The sequence below is a fragment of the Sitophilus oryzae genome, unplaced genomic scaffold (genome assembly GCF_002938485.1).
Source record: "Sitophilus oryzae breed Bouriz unplaced genomic scaffold, Soryzae_2.0 scaffold_1396_pilon_pilon, whole genome shotgun sequence".
Lineage (NCBI taxonomy): Eukaryota > Metazoa > Arthropoda > Insecta > Coleoptera > Curculionidae > Sitophilus > Sitophilus oryzae.
In genome coordinates, this window is record NW_022146055.1 from 13,346,475 (window position 1) to 13,372,916 (window position 26,442).

General features: G+C 31.5%; 1 protein-coding gene across 6 annotated transcripts in view; it reads left to right on the forward strand.

Annotated features, from left to right (window-relative positions):
- The window catches only part of LOC115876062 (ephrin type-A receptor 4-A), a 701,832-nt gene extending 677,854 nt beyond the window's left edge, over positions 1 to 23,978 (forward strand). The window contains exons 11-21 of one of the 6 annotated variants that reach the window (XM_030891738.1): positions 43 to 317; positions 1,635 to 1,819; positions 2,334 to 2,516; positions 4,430 to 4,480; positions 4,647 to 4,787; positions 6,942 to 7,207; positions 10,191 to 10,400; positions 12,764 to 12,942; positions 13,721 to 13,879; positions 14,081 to 14,107; positions 21,430 to 23,978. In XM_030891738.1, coding sequence (XP_030747598.1) covers positions 43 to 317; positions 1,635 to 1,819; positions 2,334 to 2,516; positions 4,430 to 4,480; positions 4,647 to 4,787; positions 6,942 to 7,207; positions 10,191 to 10,400; positions 12,764 to 12,942; positions 13,721 to 13,879; positions 14,081 to 14,107; positions 21,430 to 21,697 — 1,944 coding nt within the window. In that variant the 3' untranslated portion in view covers positions 21,698 to 23,978. Of the gene's footprint in view, positions 1 to 42; positions 318 to 1,634; positions 1,820 to 2,333; positions 2,517 to 4,429; positions 4,481 to 4,646; positions 4,788 to 6,941; positions 7,208 to 10,190; positions 10,401 to 12,763; positions 12,943 to 13,720; positions 13,884 to 14,080; positions 14,108 to 21,396 lie in introns of those variants that run through there. The other 5 variants (XM_030891739.1, XM_030891740.1, XM_030891742.1 and 2 more) reach the window with 5 other exon arrangements.
- Positions 23,979 to 26,442: the final 2,464 nt, after the last annotated feature.

Sequence of the window (26,442 nt, forward strand, 5' to 3'; positions counted from 1 at the left end):
AACTTTCTAAATTACATAACCTTATTTTAATGTATTTTCCAGGAAACTTTCAACGAAACACGAATCCAGATTAGCGGCCTAAACGCGGTCACCACGTACCGATTTCAGGTGTTTGCCGAAAACGGCGTCTCTCATCTCAGTTTGAGGCCCAATGCCGAATATGCTAATATAGTTGTTACGACCGAAGCCTCGGTGGTTAGTAGTATATCGAATATTAAGGTAACTTCGGTTAAAAGTACGGAGATTACTTTGGAATGGGACGCGCCCATTACGGATGGGGATTTAGAAAGCGATCAAGTGGAGACATATGAAGTCAGGTAAGATAGTTCTTCATAAATAACGTTCGATTTGGTGACCGGTGGAGCGAGTTTTATGAAAGTCAAAACATTCAAATTAAAAATGTGGAAAAATTGATTGGTATAATAACAATTGAGTCATATTTTCAGCAACATCACTATTGACATATCATACTAAATGTATATATTTTCTGAAATTAATTAATATTATTTGTAAAAATATCAACAAAAAATGTTACTATCTGTTATTACATCAATTATTTGCATAATTCAATATTCTCTGATTTACCTTTCTTAAAGTCTACTTGCATAACTTAATAACCGAAGGGTCCAGGGGAAAACATGATAAACGCGATTTTACTAATTTTGCAGGAGAGCACTGGACAGCTTGTGGTTATTATGTTGTTTGCATGTATGAATATGTTTACTAGGTATGTTTATATTATAGGATTTAACAGCTTATTGCCCTGCAGAGTTTATACATTTTGTAGAGACTAGTTAGATCTACTACAATATAGTAAAGCCCTAAAACTAAGAAATTGGCGCTTATCATGTTTTTCCCTTGGACTCTTCAAATTTTAAAAACTATAATATTCTTTCCATTTTTTTTTAAATTATGCCTGTGTGGTGATCAGTTATCTGCATAATTCAATAATCTATGATTTATCTTTCTTTAAATCTACTTCCATCATAGAGAATAACTTTTAAAATCCATAATATTCTTTTCAATTTAATTATGCCCGTGTGGTAATCATAAATGTATGGCTGTATTATACAGCGTGTGTCTTAAATAAGTGCAAATATTTTTAGGGGTAGTATATTTCGACCCCAGAAACACGATTATGAGTTTTTTTCGCAAAAATATAACTTTTTTTGAAAAATGGTTTTGGATTTTTTTAGTTTCTAGTTAAAATACATAATTTCTTGATAATATGGCAACATAGGTAATAGATTAAATTTACAACAAAGAAAACAAAATTTAAGCCAAAAATATTTTTTTTGTAATTTTTGAAGTAAAATATTTCGGTTATTTTGGAATTATTAAACGGTAAAGAGAAAATATGTTTCTTTTAACGAGATCTACCAGCCCTGAAAATATTTGCACATATTTACCATTCATCCTATATTAAAGAAGCCCTACAAGTTTCCTCAATTATAATATTAATATGTTGTTTTGATACTAGAATAATTCGACTATTAAAAACATCTATCGCAAATTTCTGTCTGATTTTCAAAAAATAAACACAGATTATGTGTACTCTGTTTACTCTGATCATCACTTCAAACTTTTTCATAATACATCTTTCGAAAATATATCATTAATATTTCTTCCTGCAGGTGGTTCCCCAGGAATGAGGAATACAGCAATTCCACTAGTTTTCTAATAACGACTTTAAAAGCAACTATCACCGGATTGCAGCAACGAACAGAATATGGATTCCAAGTTCGAGCCAAAACACCAAGAGGATGGGGAGCATGGTCTCCAGTTATATTCCATACCACTGGACAAGTTTTAAATCCAGGTAAATATCAATTAGGAAAAACGCAAAACAATTTAAATATTTCGTAATAAATTTAAAAAAAAATACAGAAAGTATCACCGCACTTTAGAATTAAAATTACAGACAACTGTTAGTAATGTTTGTCTTTCGATAGATTATTAGTGCTTCTATTGACATATCTATCTGTCAAAATACATTTTATTCGTTGGAAACAGTAATCGAAAGCTGGAACGGATATCCAAATTAAAAGTTTTATTAATTCTGAATAAAGAGTCAATTGTAAAGTCTGTCCATCAAGAGATGGTATATGAACTTTGAATTACAAAGAAAATGTTCATTTAAAAGTTACTTTTCTTTTTTAATTATAACATCCATAAGCACGTGTATAATATTTTTAACAACACATTGAAATTCGTAGTCACAAATATCAGCGGTATTTTTTATTTAAAAATTAATATTCGTTACAGTTACTAGGACAAACTATAGACACTACCTAAAATGTTATATATTTGATTTCAAATTGATTGTGTTTTAGCTTTTGTTGGACCACAAGAAGGATTCAGATTACAGCTAGTAGCAGGAGCAATTGTCGTTATTGTAGTGGTCCTCGTAGCGGTTATTGTACTCACCGTCGTATTCGTCAGATCCAGATCAAACGACGAATGCAACAAGAAGCAACCCAGCGATTGCGATACCCTCGAATACAGAAATGGAGAAGGTAAGCTGGTTTTTCACGAAACATTGGGTTTTAGGGTGCACATACTAGTAGAATTTAAATGCTAGACAGAAATAGAGGTAAAAATAGATCAATTTTTTGCACTAACTAGTTTAACTAATTATAATAGATAATAATGCATCATAATAATAATCTGAGAAATATTTAATATATTATCAAGGTACAAACAGACTTAAAATAAAACTCTCCATGCTTTGAATATAATGGTTTCTGTAATGTCTCCAGTATGTCACTGATTTGCGGTGGATATCAATTATTACAAATAAGCTATAAGCATGTGTGTGACGTGTCATTTGCGAAAGATATTTTTCGACAATTTAATAGGCAGTCTAGTAAAATTACCCTAATAAGTTATTTGTGTCTGACTTAATTTGCTGCGGTTAAAATACAAAACACTAATCCGATTATAGTAATTTTGATTCTATCGGTTTTATTTAGCACTATTTTATAATGCACTGGGCTGTAGTAACACTTTTCACTCCACTAGTTGAAAGGGTTTTATTCTTTTCGATCTTTTGCCATCCCTATCTAGGAGGTGGTGTACCTCGATGTTGATGTGCTGATGGAGCCACTCTTCCTGTCTTAAGGCATATTTCCTGATGATCTTGTCGACATCATCCACTTCTAAGTCCTTATGTACATTGTCATTGCGAATGTACCACAGTGCATCAAAAATACCTCATAGTATTTTGTTTTGAAATCTTTGTATAATCCTTCAGTTGCTTTGTTTGGTGCAGAGTTGAATTGAATACCCTAGTCCGTATTAGTTTCAGGGCTTGTTGATAAAGCGGGAGCTTATTATATACAGATTGTTAACTGGACGGTTACTTATTGGGGAACAGAATGGCAACAATGCCTACATTCCAAATGATTACTAAGCTAAGCTGCCGACTCGTCGCGTCGCGTCGTCTCTCGACGAGCGGGCCGAGGTTGCCATATTTCAACCATAAAGCTGTTGCCGCGAGTAATAAACAAATTAACAACCTGTATATTAACAACGTTGAAAGTCGCCCTAGTATTAGTACATTTTCCTCTACTTTAATAAGAGTTAAAAGGTAAAAGTGAGTTAAGGTAAAAAATAGATTCAGCCGTTCGTGAGTTATAAATATGTAATGTTTTTATAACCTTTATTGTGGACTGCAAATTTAGTATTAACCCTTTTTAAGTAAAATCTAAACCATTTTTAATTTGGATTTACAATTAAACATTTTACTTACAAGTTATTTAGTTATAAGTCTGTTCCACACCTGTATGTACCTTAAAATAATATTAAATAAAGATCTTACTTCGAAAATTACTTTACCACTATGTAGTGGAAACAACTTCATGTAAAAGTTTAACGAGAGCATTATTTAGTCACATACCTTTAGAGACTACATAAATGCATAATATCACACACAGTTCCCTAACTCCATTTCTAACACACCCCTTTTAATGCACTTTCACGCTACCCCCTAACCCAGGACTGGTAGTTACTTACAGTAAGTAGTTTTTAGGAATTAAGTCATATAACACTAGTTTAATTTAACATATTAACACCCCTATTTAGGAAAACTTTACTATGTTTTTTTTTAATATGTGAATATAATTTCATATTACCAAGTCGCTCATAAATTGAAATTATATTTGTTTAATCTACTTATAGTGGTGTTAATATACATATACAGAGAGTGAGATCATATTTACTTGAATAAGTTTTGCCACTTTTTTATAGACAGGTCAATAACATTATTTTATATTCTATAAAAAAATTGCCATACTCGTTCAAGGTAGTTACCACTATCAAAACTCTCTGTATTTAACATTACCTCTGGTGTGGGTTTAGTTTAGAAAATCTAACTCGTTCAGTAAAAATTTAGTTTTATTTTTTTATTTTTTTTTCGAATTATTTTTAGTTCATCACTCCAGCTTGGACAATCCCCCAATTGTCACTACCCATACCAACGGTAATTCACTTTTTTGTTTCTTTTTTTAATTTAATTATGTTACCCAAATATATAGAAATTATATCTCGGTAATGTTAAAAAGGTTGTTTTGATAATAAGATCTCATTTAATATAATAGTTTAATTATTCGTTTTTGAGAAAAGTTTAATGTTGGTTTCGCTTCTAGTGACTACACCACTTTTCACTGGAATTAGTGGTTCTTCAAGAACATATATCGATCCTCATACGTACGAGGATCCTAACCAAGCTGTTAGAGAATTTGCTCGGGAAATTGATGCAAAATGCATTACCATCGAAGCTATAATAGGTAAGGGTTTTTTGAAATTAAAGTTACCAAGATAATTAGTTTTAGATGGAAATGATAGAGGAACGATATGAATAGAAGAGATTAATTTTTCTAGAATTCTTTCCCATAGCGTAATTATTAAAGTTAGCTAGTAATAGTACACATACATGATGTGAAGAACTGAGTGAATTTTTACATGTCTTGAATATTTTTCTGTAAAACTCAACAAATTTTTGTTACTAAAGATGTTTAGAAATTCACTTTATTATTACAAGAGCACCTAATCACATTCTGTTTATTTAGTGTCTGTTGTATTCTTTCGTTCGTTTTTATTTTTTTAATTTTTTTCTCATTAATTTTTATTATATTACTATTTAAATATCTTTTATTGATTTCTATTATTACATTAAATATTCTTCATTACAAAAAAAAGGCAAGGAATTTAAATTTAGATCTATTATGAGCTGTAGCAGGTCTATCTAAAGGAAGTTGTAAGGTAAAATCGAAATTAATATAAACACAATGTGAGTTAATAAAAAGCGAATCATAATATATTAAATTATGATAATTTATAAATTTACATTATTGTTTATTTTCTTTTTTTCTTTGATTAATTGGAAGGGTTCAATAAAAAAATCTTCTAAATTGTGAATTTTTATTTTATATATTTCTTCTCGTTTTTTTTAATAGAAAGGTCTGTGCACGTAGGTAACCTTTATAAAGTAGCCCCCTGGTACTGGCCTCAAAATAGTATTAATATGAATTTTCCATAACCAAAGTGTTTAAAAAACATCTAATAAGATTCTTAGAGCTGATTAAGCTGAAAGTTAATTATTATTATTTCAAAAAATTTCAAAAAATGTTTTAAAAATTTTTATAATTATTATTATGTTTTTCAAAAGTTTCTATCATTTAATAATGAATACCAATTACACTTAAATTAGAAGAAATATAGCAAAAAAGAGCTGAGAATTATTGTACATATATTGCAATATTTATTTATATACATATAATTGAAAATATAATATTATATAAAATAACATTATTTATACAAACATATTTTTAACACTTTGAGATGGAAGCTATGGTAGAATAATTAACTAAAAACTAATTTACGTACCTGAAAAAATGAATGAGTATAGTATTTTAAGTATTTAATAAAAAATTAAAAAAGGTTTATACAGGGTGTTTCAAAAAACATGTGCCATGTCCCGTGTGTAGATTCCTCTTGTAAAAATAAAATTTATTTTTCATATCAACATACATCCGATTCTGCGTTGTTTCGTTGCTACAGGGTGTTAAAGTCTTAATATTTTTTCGATTTAATATAATTTTCTTCCAAGTACTTTTAGCGTTTCGAATGAAATTTTGAGGGTAAAAGTTACTATAAATGCGACATATTTTAAAGTTAAAAAAGTGTCGACATATTGAACAGGGACGTGTATATGGGTTATCACTGGAATATTTTCTAAAAAAAGCATGTACCCCACTGACTTTTTTTCTCTCTTGTTAGCGGAATAGTGTAAGCAGTTTAATACCGATTAAAAGTTGTCTCTTGATATTTTGTCTATTTCGGCCTCCTTCGTAAAAAAAAAACATCGTAATGCTTTGCCTCGTAGTCATAAATTTGAACCTTAAGATACTTTTACTAAATAAATAGAACAACAAATATCATGTAATAAGGATTTTGTAAAACGCAAACAACAGATTTCCCTAACGGACTACAAAACTTTTGAACGCGGAAAATTAATTAAAAGTTAGAATGATATAGATCCGGCGGAACTGGAACCTGGATGCAGGTCCATGAAGCTTGATGTAACTCCGGATCCTACTCTTTTAAAATACCGGATCCAGCCATCTCTAGTAGGGGCTGTTAGCTCATAATAAAATACGTTTTTCGTTCTACTTCGTTATAAAATATGATTTGTGGTTTTATTATTTTATACGTATGTGGTTCTTTAACTATTTTAGATCAAATGTAAACTAATTGAAATACTATATTCTTATTGCTCGTAATATATACGTACGTAAATTAGAATTTTAAATAAATATCACACTTTAGTTGTTGCACCGTTTGAACCTTTTCAATTAACACCATTTCACACTAGTTCGTTTCTCTTCAACCAATTGCGATAATTGCCAATAATTCTATTTTATTTTCTTCAAACTTCAAAGGTTGTTACTTTCAAGGTGGCGGCGAGTTCGGCGACGTGTGCAAGGGCAAACTGAAAATGAACGGGGCGGAAATCGACGTGGCCATCAAGACGCTCAAGGCCGGATCGCTGGACAAGAGCCGGAACGACTTCCTGACCGAGGCGTCCATAATGGGCCAATTCGAACATCCGAACGTAATATTTTTGCAAGGGGTCGTCACCAAATCCAATCCGGTCATGATCATTACCGAATATATGGAGAACGGATCTCTGGACACGTTTTTAAGGGTAAGCGATATTTTATTCCAGATACAAATACGCCTTTCTATGGTTTTATGAAGAACTTTTCATTTTTTGTTCTTAGAACTGACATTATGTGTAATTAGGGTATATTGTAATCGCAAAATGTTTTCCGATGCATGTCATCAATCACATCGACATTGACACTAAGTCTATAAACCTGACTAAATAAAATTTTGACAAAAATGTTTATATTCCCAAGTAGCATTTTCACGACTTGCGACCACATGGTTACTAAACACAACGGTGGATTAGTTACAAAAAATAGTTAGCTCCGTACCTTGGGTATTAAAATAAATGTAAACGTTGTTGTAACGTTGTGCCGACGTTGAACTAGTACTGCAACAAAGTAAAAGCTTCTGCGACATCGAATAAACGTTGTCTTGTAACCTTTTTTGCTTAAGTGTTTTTTAGGTGATTCGGACAACGTAGTTATAATGTTGGGCAATAAAGTTTTCCGACGTCACTTTCAGGACCTATTCCAACGTTATGCAAACGTCGTCTGTTTTACTAATCCCAACGTTGTTTAGATTTCCGTAGGACGTCGAGCCACTACCTTTTTGCAACTGTATTGAACCATAAACTTAAATCTTAAATTTTCACTTCATTGTTCTGTTCAGTCAGACAGTTCAGTGCTGTTTTTGTTTTTATAAAAAAAACTGAATTAAAATGGGACATAAGAAAGGTACATATAAAACTAAATTTAAATATACATCGACATATTACCGATACTTTATCCACTTCCTCGTTTATTTAGAATATAGAGGGCGGCACAAGCTAGACTCTAGGATGACTAAATTAGGCAATCTTGCGACTAGTATACTACCTGTTAACGCTGAACTGCAACTTTATTAGTCCAGTATGCAACTACTCGAACTACTCCATCTTAATCTCAAAAACAACAAAGTGAAAGCCGCCATGTTGTTGAATAAGAAAATGTTTCGTTCCTAAAATAGCAATTCCTGCTTTTTGAATACATTAACTTGAAATATTTGACCCTAAACAACACGCAGAAACATTTTCTCGACTGCGAATAAATTAATCTCATTTTACTAAAAAAAATTCAAGACATTTTTTAAAACTTCTTTAATTTTAAGGCCCATTAGTATTTTTCAAAGTAGAAACAATACATGTATCAATAAAGTTGTTTGCGTTTAACTTTTTTGCCTTGGATAACGAGTTACAGAATCGGTTAAAGTGTTTCAATAATTATGATCTTCAAACATCCTCCACACTTAAATACTTTTGTTTTGTTTTCCTTTACTGCCATCTGGCATATGTCTCTAACTAAATCATAAAAATAATATTTTTACTATAATTTTCCCAATTTAGGATAAAACGCGACTTAGACGCCATATTATTATAGTTTTGTATTTCTGTGAATTAGGATTTTACACAACGTTGCAGTTTGTACTAAATTAGGCTGCTAGCCAACGTCGGTATCCAACGTCGTCTCGACCCAAAAATTATTCTCCAAACTAGTGCAGACTAGGGTTGGCACGAGGTTGTGCCGACGATGCGCCCCGATGTTTGGTCTCGTGACACAGCGTTGTCCTGACGTCCAAATGCTGCTTGGGTTTGTTGCATAATTTAAGATACCGAGCAGTTCTTCATTTTACTTTATAGATCAAATGATTGTAACAGATATTTTATTTAGATTAAAGCTGCAAAAATTAGTTTAAACCGAATTTTATTATCGCTTGGTTGGTCAATTATCGATAATATGCCGAAGCATTTAAACAGTCAGCAAAGAGTTTCCCTGATAAACTATTTTGAACGAGAATGTGACAATAAAGGTCCTTTATTACCCTTGACTGCAGTCAGAGAAGTAAGTTTGATTGATAAGCACATTACACCACTTTCAAAGTTATTTCTACGTTATTTTTTTATTAAATTCTGTGATTATTAGTTCGTGCATTAATAGCACCGTCTTACTTGTTATTACCACTTATGGTATTATAAGATATACTTACAAATAAATAAATAAGTCATAATAACGCTTAGAATAATCTTCATAATAGGCTAGTTTTTGCCAATATGTAATAACTAAAATAATCTATAAAACAAATAAATCAATTAATTACTAAAATATTAGTTATTAAATTAAAAATAAAACGTAAAAATCTTTAAAAAATGATATAATAAATATATTATTTGTCACTTTTAAATTAAGATTCATCTCATAAATCCATCACAATCTGACAGCGCTATCGCCATCGCTTGTTACTCAAAGTTGATCACGTGCATCGGAAAATGTTTTGCGATTACCATAGATAAAACAATATGATTACAGTTGGGGGTTGGAAGCTTTAATGTTATAACAGCAAAATAAAACACTAAATAACCACAATACCCTAAAACACTTATACCGTATGATCGAATAAAAACGGCGTCAACGATGGCTATGAAATGAAGATCGCTGTCATTTTATATGTAAAATTATATGGGAAATGTCATCGATCGTCATTTCGAAGCCAACTGGACGCCGTTTTTTTTCGATCATACGGTATAACAGTTGATTATTTCTCTTTAACAAAGAATTGGACATTTGCCAGGTTATAGCACTGACAAAGGAGATGAGGTCTTGCAGAAGCAAATTGGCAATTAGAAATTATGCTTTTGTATTTTAATTAATTTAAATATTAGAGACTCTTTTGAAGGTGAACTAGAATACAGTAAGTATAATGTGGGGTTCATGAAGCTGCGCTGTGTAAATAAGGGCAATCGATGCTCTGCTGACAAAGTTACAAAAATAGGGTTAGAAACGGACTTTTATTTAAAACTGAAAACCATAATATTTGCATCTTGTATTTTATCTAAGTGTAGGTACCATACTGGAGATATTTTACTTCATCCATATGGATATATTGTAGTTTACTTATATGAAATATTAAATTATAAATTTCAGTCCAATAACTTTCCTTCGAGAATGGACATAATTCGCACATTTTAATTTTCTTTTTATTTTCAGGCAAATGATGGCAAATTCAAAGTGATACAGTTGGTCGGTATGCTGAGAGGCATAGCTTCAGGAATGCAATATCTTAGTGAGATGAATTATGTGCATAGAGACTTGGCGGCTAGGAACGTATTAGTAAATTCGGAGTTAGTCTGTAAGATAGCTGATTTTGGTTTAAGTAGGGAAATAGAAAGCGCTACTGAAGGAGCTTACACCACAAGAGTAAGTACACACTTTTTTTCGCCCGTAGTTTTAGAAAAGCTTCGCAGTACAATTAATACCATCTAAAATAAATCCTCTTCTGTGACCGACGGGCTAACTTTAAAAATGTTTTCGAATCTGCCAGAAAGCACTCTGAATCACCTGACTACTTTAATAAACATGTCATTCCAAAATGATATTTTTCCAAAATGTCTTAAGACGGCAATAATCATTCCTCTGCATAAAGGAGGAGACAAAGATGAAGCTTCTATCACCCAATTGCACTCCTTCCAACGCTATCTAAGATCATAGAAAGGTTGGTTAAAAGAAGGCTGGTATCTTGTCTGTTTAAATACAAAATACTTACTGAATATCAATTTGGATTTCTAAGCAACAAGTCCACAAATTACGCTATGTTTTCCCTCCTTAATAAAGTTTACTCCAACCTAAATAACCATCATTCTACAGCAACAATTTTCTGTGATTTTTCTAAGCGTTCGATTGTGTAAATCATAATATCCTAATTAATAAACTGCAGCACTATGGGTTCAGGGGATCATCTCTCGAATGGTTTAAGTCGTATCTGAGCAACAGAAGTCAACTTGTGAGGGTGGATACCACGTTGTTTTTTAGCAAGCCAATAGAATGTGGAGTATCACAAGGCTCAGTACTAGGCCCTATATTTTGTCTCTTCTTTTTATTAACGACATTGCTAACATAAACATCAGTGGCAAAATATGTCTTTTTGCGGACGACACTAGCTTCACTTGGAGCAACAAAGACGTCACGACACTTTATAGGATCATATCAAATGACTCAATCACCATTAAATCTTGGTGCGATTCGAACCTCCTGATTCTCAACATTTTTAAAACTAAAGCTTTGTCGTATAAAAACTCGCTGCAGCTTTTTGTACTTAACAACGCCACCATTGACGTCGTAAAATCTGTAAAATTCTTAGGGCTTGTTGTAGACAATTCTCTGAAATGGGACATACATATCGAAGCTTTGTCGAAAAAACTGAGCTCTGCCTGTTTTGCATTAAGGTCAGTTTCTAAGGAGCTTAACTTGTCAGTGGCTAGAACTGTTTATTATGCACTTTTTGAGTCGCACCTCAGGTATGCCCTTCCATTTTGGGGTACGTCTTGTGCGACTCAGTTTGACCGCATTTTCAAGCTCCAGAAGAGAGCTGTTCGATATTTCACTGGGACTAAACAGCAGAACTCATTGCCAGGACTTTTTTAAAAAATTAAAAATATTGACTCTTCCTTCCTTATTTATATTTGAATCCGTTTGCCTAATACGTAAGCATGTATCAGCTTCTCAAGAAAGGCCATCTCACACTTATCCACTCACGAACGCGGAGCAAGATCTTTATCTACCTACCCCACGCTCAGAGTTAGTTATAAGTTCAATATTATACAACTCGAAAAAAATGCACAATCACCCGCCATTTGAAATCAAATCCATAACATCATTTTCTTCATTTCGCAAAGCATTGAACTCTTATTTACTAGACAAGGCTTTCTACGCCGTAGGTTAGGTTTAGTTAGGTTGCTGGGGTTTGGGATCATATTTGATCCCTCACTCGGTGGTCTTGGGCCCATTGCGATACCCCTGTTTTACCAAACCTTCCTCTCATTCTTTCTTTGCGTTAAATCACTTCCAGCTCTTTGCAAAGTTCCCGATGTCGCTGATGTTGGCTTCTGCTGCTTCCTCTAGCCCCTCCAAAAAACCTTGCCCTAAAGTTTTAAAGCGTCGGTATTCCAGTGCCGGACAGTGGTACAACAGGTGCTCTATGGTTTCTTCTTTCTCTCCGCATTCTCTGCAGTAGTCGTCGTCGGAAACCTTCCATCTTACGAGGTTTACCCCCGTGGGACAGTTTCCAGTGACGACACCTACAATTATGCGTACTAGGTCCTTCTACGCCGTAAATGAATTATATTTTGAAAATCGAATTTGATCTTGTAAAGACTGGTCTAATGTTTGCTATTGCTATATTTACTAATGACATCGAAATAAATTTATTTAGATGTCATTGATATTTACTATAAACTAACTAAATATTTTTGAATATTATTTTTATTTTTTTGTTCGTTGACATTGTAAACATTTATAAATATTTATTTTAAACAATAAGACTGACAATATTATTTGTATAATGTTTTGTATTATCTTTTGTTTGTTTGTTTGTGTACCTTGTTTGTTTACTTTGTTTGTTTAGTTTACCTTTGTCTACAAATTGAAATTTTTTTTTTGACAATAAAGGCATTTATTTATTTATTATTGACATTTTGTTGTTTTGTTGTCATTAATATCATCGTCACAGCTTTAAAGTTTTACATATGTTTTCCTTATTTTCACATTTTATGTATTCTTTTTAGGGAGGTAAAATTCCAGTAAGATGGACAGCTCCAGAAGCTATTGCTTTCCGCAAATTCACATCTGCCAGTGACGTATGGTCGATGGGTATTGTGTGTTGGGAGGTTATGTCTTATGGAGAACGGCCATATTGGAACTGGTCCAATCAAGACGTCATCAAGAGCATAGAAAAGGGCTACAGGTACATAACATTACTTTTTAAGAGATTATCTCTACAAATACATATACTACGTATACAATAATATCTGATAAATGATGCTTTATTTGGTAGGTTTGATTATATGGGGATTGATTTATGTCAAAAGGCATTAATTATTTTAATATTTCAAAAAAAAATACTAAAATCAACTTCTCTCTTCTTTTTATAAGCTTTATTTTTTGAAGTGAAACTTTACGCGAGCTGGTAGTAAAAATTCAAGACCGTATCACGACACGAGACACGACACGCAAAAGGCAAACTCTTAAGGACAGCCTAGCGGTCAGAAAAAATCGTCCAATTTAAATATAATTTGATATGTCCGTAGTTCGGACTTTGGTTCGGACCAAGGCCGACTTCACCGTGTACGACGCGTGTCACTGTGATAGTTTTGATGTAAGAAATGTCATAAGTTGATGTCGTCCGATAGCGACCAAATTTTCTGGGTAGGCCAACACTTCAAACTATACTTTTTCAAAAGTCCTTCAATTTAATATCTGCGAGTAAGAAGTTCCACTTCAAATATGCGCACATGTTGCACACACAATTTTTTTAATTATAAGCATAGAGGAAGAAAAAAAAATAGAGAAGAAAATTGATAATAACGAATTTAAAGGACACTTAGAAGCCGAGATGTTTACTAAATTCAAAACATGATATTTTTGTATACGTCATACTACAAAGTGTTTTATAACATTAATTTTACACTTAACACAAACACATCACTTTACAATGATGAACTTTATATTATTTATTGTTTCAGACTGCCAGCCCCTATGGATTGTCCAGAAGCCATCTATCAATTAATGTTAGATTGTTGGCAAAAAGAAAGAACCCACAGGCCTTCCTTCCAATCCATCGTAAAAACTTTAGATAAGTTAATTCGCGTCCCAGATACTTTAAGAAAAATTGCTCAGAATCGGTAAGTAATTAAATGTTTTGACATTTGCATCATTAATTCTCCAAATAAATGTATAAGTTATGTTTCTCAAATATTATTGAATAATTTGATTTTTTTCGCTGTCAAACTTAGCTCACAATTTAATTATCTATATTTCTACTTTCGAACTAAAAAAATATATATTTCGATTTATTTAATAATTTTCGACATCTTTATTTGCAGCATGAGAAACTCTATGCTTTACATGTTGTAAGTTTTATTTCATCATATTTTTGCCCGCCTTCATGTTTTTGCTTCTGTTTTTTTGCACATTCATATATGCTTCTAGAGCTCATAGTAACCGTAAATATGTACACCTATCATTGCTTTACCTATTTTATGGTTTATTGGCCACACTTGTAACAATATTTTCATGCTGTAATTATTGTTAGTTTTAGTATTTTTGAGTTATTTTTTCGCCGGGTGATTCCATTTTAACTGTGATTTTTAAATGTATTAGTATTTTTGTAACAATTCAATTCTCAAGAACATATTTCATCACTTCTTTTGTATAATATAGCTTGCAGTCGAAGAAAACTCGCAATATTTTTCTCATAGAATAAGTAACTCGAATTTTACATAAATGTCACCGTACCATGTCAGGACCGTACAATGTTCCATTATTTACCTATACTATGCTTTTTTCTATGGGTTTTCTGTAAATTGTCTGTTTTTTGGTCGTAATGAATAATTCAAACTAATCGACTGATTAAACCTATAATATACAGGGTGAGTCTTAAATAAGTGCAAATATTTTCAGGGCTGGTAGATCTCCACAAAAAGAAACATATTTTCTCTTTACTGTTTTTCAAATGAGTACAAAATAGCCGAGTTATTCAAGTTTGAAAATTAAAAAAAAATATTTGTTTGTAAAAAAATTGTGAGCCGCGGGATTTTTTCTGTATTGGCTTTGATGTATTTGCATCCCTTTTAATGCCGTAACTATGGTAATATCAAAGATTAACAAATTATGCCGTGGTAAAATTTGCGGTGAACATGCAGTTCTAAAAAATTTTATAAAATATATAGAAAAATTTAAAAGAAAATACACGATTTTCTAAGTCATTTTTTTGCAAAACAAAACTCTCCTGGGGATCGAAATATACCGTCACTAAAAATACCGTCTGATCGAATAAAAACGGCGTCAGTGATGGCTATGAAATGACGATCATGACATTTCCCATATAAGTTTATATATAAAATGACAGCGATCTTCATTTCATAGCCATCGCTGACGCCGTTTTTATTCGAACATACGGTATTTAGTCTTATTGAAGGCTCACCTTGGTATAATTAAACTTAAAAGACATATTTTTTTTATTATTTTATCAATTTCATACTTCTTTCATCACCGTAGCGTTATGAAAATTTGAAACTTGCAGTAAAACCACGGCATAAAGCATGCACGGCGGTAAATAATTTTTCATTTTGATTTCTGGTATAAAATAGCATAAAAATACGCATGAAGGAAAAGAAAAGTTTAAATATAAAATTAAAACACGAATATCAATAAAACTAGCACAGTTAGAGCATAATCACCCATTACAAAAAAAAATAGCTCAAGAATATTAGATAAATGCACTTAACACACGCACCATTCACTTACACTCGTATTTAACTTTACATTTTAGAAATCCACCACTGCTTAATCACCCAAATCCCTGGCAACTAAACACCCAACACCATTTGTTGCATCCCCAGTCAGCTCTCGAATTAACCAGCAGTAATCCTTATTTTGGTTCGATTCAAAGGTGCTCGCAGCCACAAATTGTCGGTCATAGCAACCGTTCCTCACAGTATCTACCCGACGTAATTCTTCTACAGAATTATACGTTTGCTCCTTATACTCTCACTCAAGAAGACGTGGACAGGCAGAATCAGATGCACTATCGAAATTCAATTGCAGATCATGAAATGAAGAAGAGGTTCAGTAGTTTACTAAATATACACGAGGATAAATTTTTTGACTGTCACCAAATGAAAGATATCAATACAGAGAATTGGATTAACAATAGTTCGTTCGATACGCAATTTTACAGCGGAGCGGCTAGTAGTCTGTCTTCAAATTACTTCAATCAAAGATCAAATTATTATCCCAACCTAGATCCCAATTTCTTGCAAAATCACAAAGATGTTATTCTTAATAAGAGACCAGACGAGGTATTCGTACAAAACATCTATGAGAAGATTCTGCCGAGAGAAGAAATCAAGCAGCAAACTTCGAAAAGCTTCGAAAGTAACTTAGAGATGATTTTTGAAAATTCCGACAATGTATCTAGCAACTTTGATGACAACATAGACATTACTGCTGGTAGTTCGACAGAGTTGTTCAAGAAACATAAAGATGGGGAAGGCGGAGCCACATATCAGTCAAAATCTTGGGTCGATTTTGACAATTAGTATCTTATGCTTTTTTTGTTTTGGGTCCCACCTGTATCTAAGGTATTTGTTTGCTTTTTACTTTTGCTTGCTTGTACTAATCCGAATTGTTATCACTTATCACCTATTAATCTTAGAACTTAGGTTTTCAATTGGTACAAGGTTTTTCATATGTGTAGAAAATGTATCTTTCTAAATATCTTTTAAATACTTAATTTTGTTTGCGAGATTTTTTTAATCTTTATTTGTTCTAGGTGAGTTTATTTTTGTATTACACAATGTCATATACAGTATGTTGCATTACCGACCTGAATGTAGGGAATCCCACGTAAATTTTTGAAATGATAAAAGTTTAACATTTTATTTTACACAAGGATTTATTATAAATTTTTATTTTTAAAGAACTATTTAGTAGCAATTTTTTTATTTTCGATAGTTTCTACGAATTTTCTTTTTAGTTCCAAAAAAAAATCTAAATTCATACAAAAGATTATCCTAATCTGATTGGAATAACAAACATGTCACCCAGGTCACCTTTAAATTCAACATTTTAATGTCAAATTGACGGTATTGTTGTCAAAAATAATTTATAAATGATGAAGTAGTGTATTTCTATTATACTATTATTTTTACTGTGTAGTTTTTATAACTTTTCATGGATAATATATAATTTAGGATATTGGCAGATCCTTTAGAAGAAAATCATAATAAATTTCTCATATTCTGACATAATTTGTGATTGTTATGTTTATATGACTAGGACCAGATTATTTTTGGTTAAATTAGTATTTTTGTATCTCCTATAACTCAAAAACGAATTCGTATACATTTTTCCAAATGATCGTTTTTCTTCATTTGAATTTTCTTTAAAATGTTTTAAATAAGTTTTTCTATAAAATAAAATGGGAAACTTTTATTGATCATCTTTAAAATTTACATGAGATTTTCTACGGTATGATCACAGATAACATAGTAGATATTGTAATCTGTGATATGATCGAAAAAAACAGCGTCAAAGACGGCTATGGAACTACAATCGATGATAATTTTGGCGAAGTCAATCTCTAGACGTCATTTTCTAAAAATTTATATAAAAATTGTTAAAAGTTAACACTATTTATAGAAAGATTAAAAATGAATAAAACTTTTCCAGACACACCAAAACTAGTTCAAAAAAAATTCGAATTTTAAACTACACCATTTAAAAATAATTTTTAGTATAAAAATAATTCCAACCTTCTTAAGGCCAATAAATATAAACGCCGTTATAAATAAAGAAGAGTACGGATCAAGTAAATGACGTCTAGGGACCCTAAAAGAACCTCGCCAAAATTATCATCGATTGTCATTCCCCAGCCATCTTTGACCCCGTTTTTTTTTCGATCATATGGTATATTCAGGTCGACGTTGCCATACAGGTAATACTTGTTTGAGATATCTATAAAGAATATATCATAAATACATTTTTAAAATGTTAAAACTTAAGAGTCGACATTGCGGTATATTCTTATTTAGTATTTTTCTCGATTTCATATTCTCGTAAAAGTAGAGCTGTTTTTTATTAATGGTGTTCTTTTAATATACAGGGTGGCCCATTAGTGCAATATCGTCGTTGTTGACAAAGATATATGAAAAAAAAATTTAGACAGATATTGTATGGTTTATAATGGTGCAATGGTGGTAATATCCAACTGTGCATAATTGGATTCAGCACTATATCCGAAAAGTGGATATAAATTGGAGTGAATATAACTTTATTAGTTCTTAGCTAAATTTTCCTAAACACCATCAGGAATAACAGAATTAATTCACGTAGGAAAAATTACATTATCCTATACGGGGTATTATTTATGGCAACCTAACCAACACCCTGTATATTATATTTTCTTTAGATCCGGCATTAAAAAATATACATTTTTTTCATTTAAAATGTTCCTAAATTTTTAGCAGTTAGGTTAGGTTTAACAGTTAGGTTAATACTAGACAACAGGGTTGGAAAAAATCATGATTTTTTTTAAAAAATCAAAAAAATCAGATTTTTTTTATTTAAATCAGATTTTTTTGATTTTAATTCAAAACAATATTTAAATCGGATTTCCAAATGACTAGGACTTTTTTCCAATTAAACTCCTATCCTAAATGGCTAAATCTATACCCCGATACCGATAACATTAAGAATTTTACGGGGCGTTGTGATTTTTCCACATCGGTCACCAATATATTCCGCAAAAAAAGTCGTTCGCTTCAAGTCAAAAGGAAGAGAAAACTGATTATTAGGTGTCAAATTCAACGAGTGTACAAATTGTTGCTCGATTACTGTTTATATTATTTGCAATGTTTAAAATTTATTAAAAAATTATTTTTTGCAATGTTTAAAAAAATAGTATTTTCTATTTGGAGTAAAAATGTACTTTTTTGTCTCATAAGGACCATGAGGTCCACAGGTATACAACATCGTCAAAAAAGTATAACTTTTATTCCTAATAAAACAATACACTATTGTTCGGAAATAGTCTTAAGTCGAGAATGAAATTAGTATGTATTATCTATCTAATGTCAAAGTGCTTACTGCAGATCAAAATGTCAATAGGAATTTGGAAACATACAACCGTTTCAAAATAAATATAAAACAATATATTTTCTGACAACGATTATAGATTCTCGGAAATGAAGATATATTCTCTACATCAGAAGAACCTAGTTCTGCACTAGACTTTGCGAATGATAGGTATTCGAACAGCGAATTTGTGTCACTTTTAAAATAAATCCCTGCGTTTAGCGGTCTAATGGATTCACACGAAATTAATTCAAAAATCGGTCTAACAATTAAATTGATGAATAGATATTTTTATATAGTTTTATATCATTTACAATTATTTTTCGATTTATTATCTGTTATATCTGTTATAGAAATATTTTTTATAGTTTTCTAGGACACATTTTTATAACTTTTACAGTTATTTTTTGATTTATAATAAAGTTTCAATAAAATTATTTTTTTTTATTTAAATCACATTACTAAAATTAAAAAAATCACTTGATTTAAATCATGCCAACCCTGCTAGACAAAGATCATTAGGTGACTTTGATAAAAATTTACTGTGAAAGAGCCATAAGTAATATAATCCCGCGAATATCTGCGAAACTTTTGAAAATGTAGATAACATTTTAAATACAAAAAATGTTCATTTTTTAATTTTGTATCTAAAAGAAAAATAATATTCTAGATATTGCATTTAAAAAAAAGAGATATGACATTTTAAATATTGGAGATGCCATAAATATTACCCTGTTTATACCCTAGATCATATAATATGTATTTACATGGATAAGTAATCACTATGGAAACTGGCGCAAACATATCAACGTCTTCCATTTATCTTCTTTCTTTGCTGCACACTCGGTGCTTCTACTCTATCTATCCTTGTCACGGACCTAGCGTCCGCGCGCCAAATTTGAACATTAATTTTAAAAAATTAATTTATATAATGCTTATATTTGAACAATAAATTGAATGTTTACTGTCACAAAAATTAAATTATATAAAAAATACATTTAGCTACTTTGTATGAATATCAATATTCTTAGGAAATCTATAACCAGAAAGTATGCATGTGGCTTAATATAAATAAAATAACAACTGAATACTTTACTTGCCTATGAAAAGATAATTTGGGGACCTTTATATTAGAACTTTCACACACTAAACACTTTCTAGTCATTTTTACGAATATTTAGAAAGCCCAACGAAAAATAGAAATATAGTTGCACAAACTTAAAATTAACTTCTCATTGACAACACTTGCATCCTTGGCTATATAAAAGCAGTTGATAAAATAGTAATTAATACAACTTTTAAAATAAAAAACAAAAAACAAGCGTCATTACACAATGGGAATAAGATTATGACATATGATTATGCATATGATTATGACAATATGATGATAATGAAAAGTTGGTTTCCATAACCCATAACAATGTATAATTTGTACTTTCTAAACCGTATAAAATTGTGATTATTTTGGAAGTAACATTTCATGCGCATGGCGCAAAGTAATGTCCTTGAGAAAGACAAACCTACTGAACGTTTCATAAGTGCAATAAAGAAGGTTTGAAAATTGCATATCGTGATGTTGGAGACATATTTTTTAATGCTAAACTTATGGCGTTGATTTATCCACGTGTTTATACAGGGTAGTATTAATGGCCATATGGTAATATAAAGTTTTCTTCTGAAGCTTATTCTTTTATTCTTGGTGTTTAGAAAAATCTACTTAAGTATTAATAAAAAGTTAGGTTTACTTTAGTTTTTAACCACTTTTGGGATACAGTGTTTTTAACCAAAGTTTCAGTTAAAATGCAGTAGAATGGCAATTGTTTCTTTGATTTTAAAGAACATAACATAAATAAACATAACATACGTAAAATTTAAAAATAATCATACAGAAAGTTTGGGCTTTTTGTTTTTATCATATTAAGTAATTGTTATCAGGTTTGTTAATTTTAATTTTGAAGTTTAACTTGGGGGATATAACGTCATTTTAACAGAACGTCAACGGTTTCTTGTAGACGTATCTGTTTTAAAAAAGTAAAGTGTTCTCGAGTAGTTAAATTTAAATACTTTAATTAGTTTTTTTCTTTATTCTTTGTATTTTTTTGCTTTCGACAACGGAAAGTGATAAACTTTCCGAAACGTTGAGCATTTTTTTCTTTGTTAGGCAAATTTGTGTAACTGTAAACATAACTTCTGACAAGCAGTGTCCGTCTAGGTTTAACGCAGAAGTGTTTACAAAAAATAACTATTTTATTTTATAGATTTTCTTGCAGTACAGTGGCAAAATACCCATAAAGGATATTTTTGGAGAGATAAAAAATCTTTATCATAACTTGTTTTTCGGATACCCCCTATCGCTCTATAAAATAAGATATTTTTAGGATATGCCCCTTTATAAACCATGCATCATGCATATAAAACTTTTTTTCCTATCTTCGAAAACGACGACAATATTGGACTTCCTCGCACTAATTGGTCATCCAGTATGTTAAATAACTCCCGTGTCATTCCTACCAATATACAAAACCGTACCATTAAACGAATGTATTAATATAATTTACTCTAGGTCCATCTAATCGGACGGTTTGACCTTTTGCAGTTCCGCCAATCCCCTGTCCGCCGACGCTCCCGACCTGACGCAGTTCACCTCCGTCGAGGAATGGCTCAACTCCATCAAGATGACCCGCTACCTGGAGAACTTCCACGCGGGCGGCATCAACAGCATGGACGCCGTGGTCAACTTGACGGTGAAGGAGCTGACGGAGCTGGGCATCACCCTGGTGGGCCACCAGAAGAAAATTATGAATAGTGTACAGAACATTCGGGCGCAGATACGCGTCAACGGTAACGAAGGGTTCCTAGTGTAAGATGAGGCGGTCGAGGAGCTCAACGCGGACACCTGTTACAAATCTCATTTGTGTCAAATTTTAGCATAGAGTGACGTAATGCGTGTAAAGAACTCTGACTCTCTAGTTTCGGTTTTAATTTAAATATGAATAGAAATATGACGGCATAGTATAAATACTGAATAGAACATCGAATATTCATTGGACTTCAGATTCTTGATTGCAGATTAAAATATATGGGTTTTGTTGGATCATATTAATTGTGGTGAAAAATTGAAGGATTGTCTAAAAACTTTTTTTGGACAATTGCAATTTTGCAATTGCCAAAAAGTCTTTTTGACGATTCGTCATCAATTTTTTTTCTTGGGCCATAAGCCATACCATATTTGATCATAATCTGAAGGGACACATTTTTAAACAACTTTTATATAAAACTGTTCTTTTTACTCGGTTCTCTATCTCTACAATTTTTACAATAACAAATCCGAAAAGTTTACACAATGTGACGTCATTAAAACTATAACAGGGTTAGTCTGAAATAAGTGCAAATATTTTTAGGGCTAGTAGATCGGGATAAAAGAAACGTATTTTCTCTTTACCATTTTTCAAATAAATCCAAAATAACCTAGTTATTTTACTTCAAAAATTTCCAAAAAAAACTTTTTGTCAAAATTTTGAGAACCACTAGATCTTTTCAGGATTTTCTTTCTTGTAAACTTAATCTACCACCAATGTTGCCTAAAAACAAAAATAAATTCCAATTTTTTTTTCAAAACATTGAATTGATTTTTTCTACTAATTCTCATTATCGTGTTTCTGGGGTCAAAATATACTACCCATAAAATTATTTGCACTTATTGAAGACTCACCCTGTATATTTTCACAACCATATCATCGGAATTTCCACACTCATGCCATCCACTTTTTGTAAACAATTTTCATATATTATTTTCTCTATCTCTAGAGGTTTGGACAGTGAGACATCTAAGAAACCTAATTTTTAAAATTAATACTTGAAGCCAATCGGGCAAAAACAAAATTCTCAACTTTATAGTTGCTAAATTTATAGAGAAACGTGTGTATAAAAAAAATGAGGAAAAAATCGTTTTGGAGAAAAACACATTTACCAAACTGTGCTACATTTACAGTCCTCTATTCACGCAGTTGTGCAGCTCTGAACTGTTCAAGAATACGATACTCTCACTCCATTCAATTGAGTCATAAAGTTCAGAACTGTTCCGCGCCATATGGCGGCACCAGGCTATTGCGCACAGCTCCTTTCAGAACCGTTCTCGAGTAGCCCAGGGTGTAAAGCTCTGGAACTTGAAATTCGCGAATGGAGGACAGCAATATTGTAGTTACTAAACCTATAGATTTAAAAATAGAATTGAAGGGCCCAGGGGAAAACATGATAAGCTCCAATTTCTTAATTTTAGGGTTTTATAATATTATAGTAGGTCTAACTGGTCCCTACAAAATGTACCTATAAGCTCTGCAGGGCTAGTAGCTGTTATAAGCTGTTAAATTATCACAAAATAATACATACAAGGAAAGAGCCTGGTAACCACCAGCCGTCCAGGGATCTCCTGTAAAATTAGTAAAATGGCGCTTAGCATGTTTTCCCCTGGACCCTTCAATTATTTAAATGCATTATTTCTTAGCTTCACCATTGATACGTTTTAGTTAGGTAAATAATTAGTTATTGAAAAATTAAACTAAGACTTGAAACTATAATTTATTTGGTTTTTTAATATTTTCGATTTTTTTAATACCTAGGAATAAACTACTCTACATTCCTATAATATGTAATAACCTCGTTAAGTGGTTATATGTATTTGTATTTATACTGTGCCGCATATTAAACTATTATGGACTTATTAATCAATATATTATTTTCTTGTAACTATAAGATAATATTGCGGCAGCTTGCGCTTTAATTTATTGTAAACCACATCTCTTGGACTGATTCGAATAACGGACGTATTTCGTTTATATTACGAGATTTTAATGTGATCTTAAATATTAGATTAATTATATTATGTTTAACACTTTTTTCATCGCTACTGTCATAGATCCTAGGTATATCTTAAAAATGTAATATATAAAGTGTTTCATTTTAGACCACTTGAATGTAATAGACATGGTATGGAGGGAAGATATTTTTGAATAATTAACTATCTCACTTATAAAATCGTTTAATTGGATGTTGAGTTCAAGATGTAAGCTCGAGGAAAAAATATACAGGGTCGCTCTTATGTATGGGAACGGTCGATTATTAGGTAAAATATAGGAGGTACCGCAAAAAGTTAAATATAAAAGTTATAGAGTTTATAAATATCTATTAACGGGTAATACATTTAAGTATACAGGGTCGGTCATAAAGTCGTGGCACATCAAAGTTTCATTTTTTAAATGGAACCCCGTGTATATTATTGCATATTTTGGTTCTTCCTTCAATTATAAGCAAATATCGAAATAGGTACACACAATGTTATACAAAAAAATACACCCCAAACCAACCGTTTCCGAGAGTATATCAAGTCTGGAAATTACAAAATTTTGGTTTAACATTTCAATTCTTCAATTTATATACATTGTGTATTACAATTATTGCTTAAAATTGAAGGAAGAATTGAAAGATGCATTAATATACAGGGGATTTCATTAGAAAAAAATGATGTGACACAACTTTTTGACCGACCCTGTATACTTAAATTTACTAGTAGCTAATAGGAATTTAAAAACCCATTACAACAGCATCACAATTTCGGCAGAATGGCGTCATTAAATCAAACCAAACACATCGAAATTAATTAAATCGAATTGTTTAAGTGATATTTTCAAAAGTCAATAACTAGGAAACGGTTGATTTGAAGTACATTATGTTTATTTCGATTTTTGCTTAGAATTGAAGGAAAAATTGAAATATGTAATAATATACGGGGTGTTCTATTTAAAAAAAAATTATTTTGATGTGCCACGACTTTATGAACGACCCTGTATACTTAAATTTATTACTCGCTAATAGGTATTTAAAAATCCTATAACTTTTGTATTAAACTTTTTGCGGTACCTCCTATATTTTACCTAATAATCGACCGTTTCCATACATAAAAACGACCCTGTATATTTATGGAACTATTTTTGTCTGAAATATAGTTTAAAATGAAGCACTTTAAATACCTATCAATATATGTATGTATATGGCTGAATATTATAACAGAGACTTTTTTTATTTTTGATTTGTTTAAATGTTCTTTGTCACCCCTTACATCAGGAGCGTAGCCAAAAGGAATTTGAGGAGGGGTATTGAATTAATTACATTCTTGAAATATAATAACCTAATATTCTTCTACTTTTAAAAACCAAATTGTCAAAAAAATTGAGTGTGTATTGTTTGAGCCCTCATGACCGCCTGTGGCTACGCCCCTGCACTACATGTTTGTACGGAACAAAGTAAAATAAGGCAAAACACCAAACGTACGTAGATGTAACTAAAGAAAAATAAAAAGCATTATTTTTTCACATATCAAGTTAATAAATAAGATGTTTATAGCAGATGTTTTATTGGAGGATATTTTGTTGATTTTGCGGCATCTCGAAATAAAATAATCAAAAAGTATACTAAATATGTGTGTGGCTCTTAACATTAAAATCAAAAAGTCTTCTTTGTTTTAAATAAGTGTTGTAGGTAAATAATTAATGTTGACTAAAAATATGATTTCATATATTAAATATCAAAATATTGACCTTACTTTGTCGCATAACTTTATGTTATAATGTTACAAATTCAACAAATAATACGTGTACAATATCAAAGTATTTTTTTTAGGTACACTGCAAGAATATTAAAAATTTAATCAGAATATGCCAGTCGGAAGCTCATGTCATGGCTTGTATTTTTCAATAATAACTTACGTGTCTTAATTTAAAACACCTTATCATTTTTTGTCTTTTATTGTTATTATAATTATCTGTATCAAATAATTTATGTATTTGGTATACAGGGTGACAATTTGAAAACGAACAGTATTTAATATTACCTCTACCGATGATAGTATGAAAATTTGGCGAAATACGTCAATTTACATATCAAGGGGGACAATTTTTGAGGCATTTGTTGTCGTGTTACTTTCAACCCTTTGACCCCCAGGGCACCTACCCCTAAAATTTTAAATGGCAACCCCTATTTCTTTTACCATTTTTGTGTTCCTTATAAAATTTTCAAAAAAATAATGCAGTTTATGTAGAATTCTATAAGAAACACAAAAATGGTAAAAGAAATAGGGGTTGCTATTTAAAATTTTAGGGGTAGGTGCCCTGGGGGTCAAGGGGTTGAAAGTAACACGACAACAAATGCCTCAAAAATTATCCCCCTTGATATGTAAATTGGCATATTTCGCCAAATGTTCATACTACCGTATGATCGAGAAAAAACGGCGTCAGCGTTGGCTATGAAATGAAGATCGCTGTCATTTTATATGTAAATTTATATGGGAAATGTCATCGATCGTCATTTCCCAGCCAACTGGACGCCGTTTTTTTTCGATCATACGGTATCATCGGTAGAGGGAATATTAAATACTGTTCGTTTTCAAATTGTCACCCTGTATTGTCAATAGTTAAGTCTTCCTATGTGAAATAAATCAAAATACTACGTAAGTACAATCCTAGATAATTTTCAAAGTAAGGTCAAGTACTAAAGTTCTAAATCAAAACAATAGTTAAATCAACATAACAACTAATCAAAACAACTCCTACTCCTT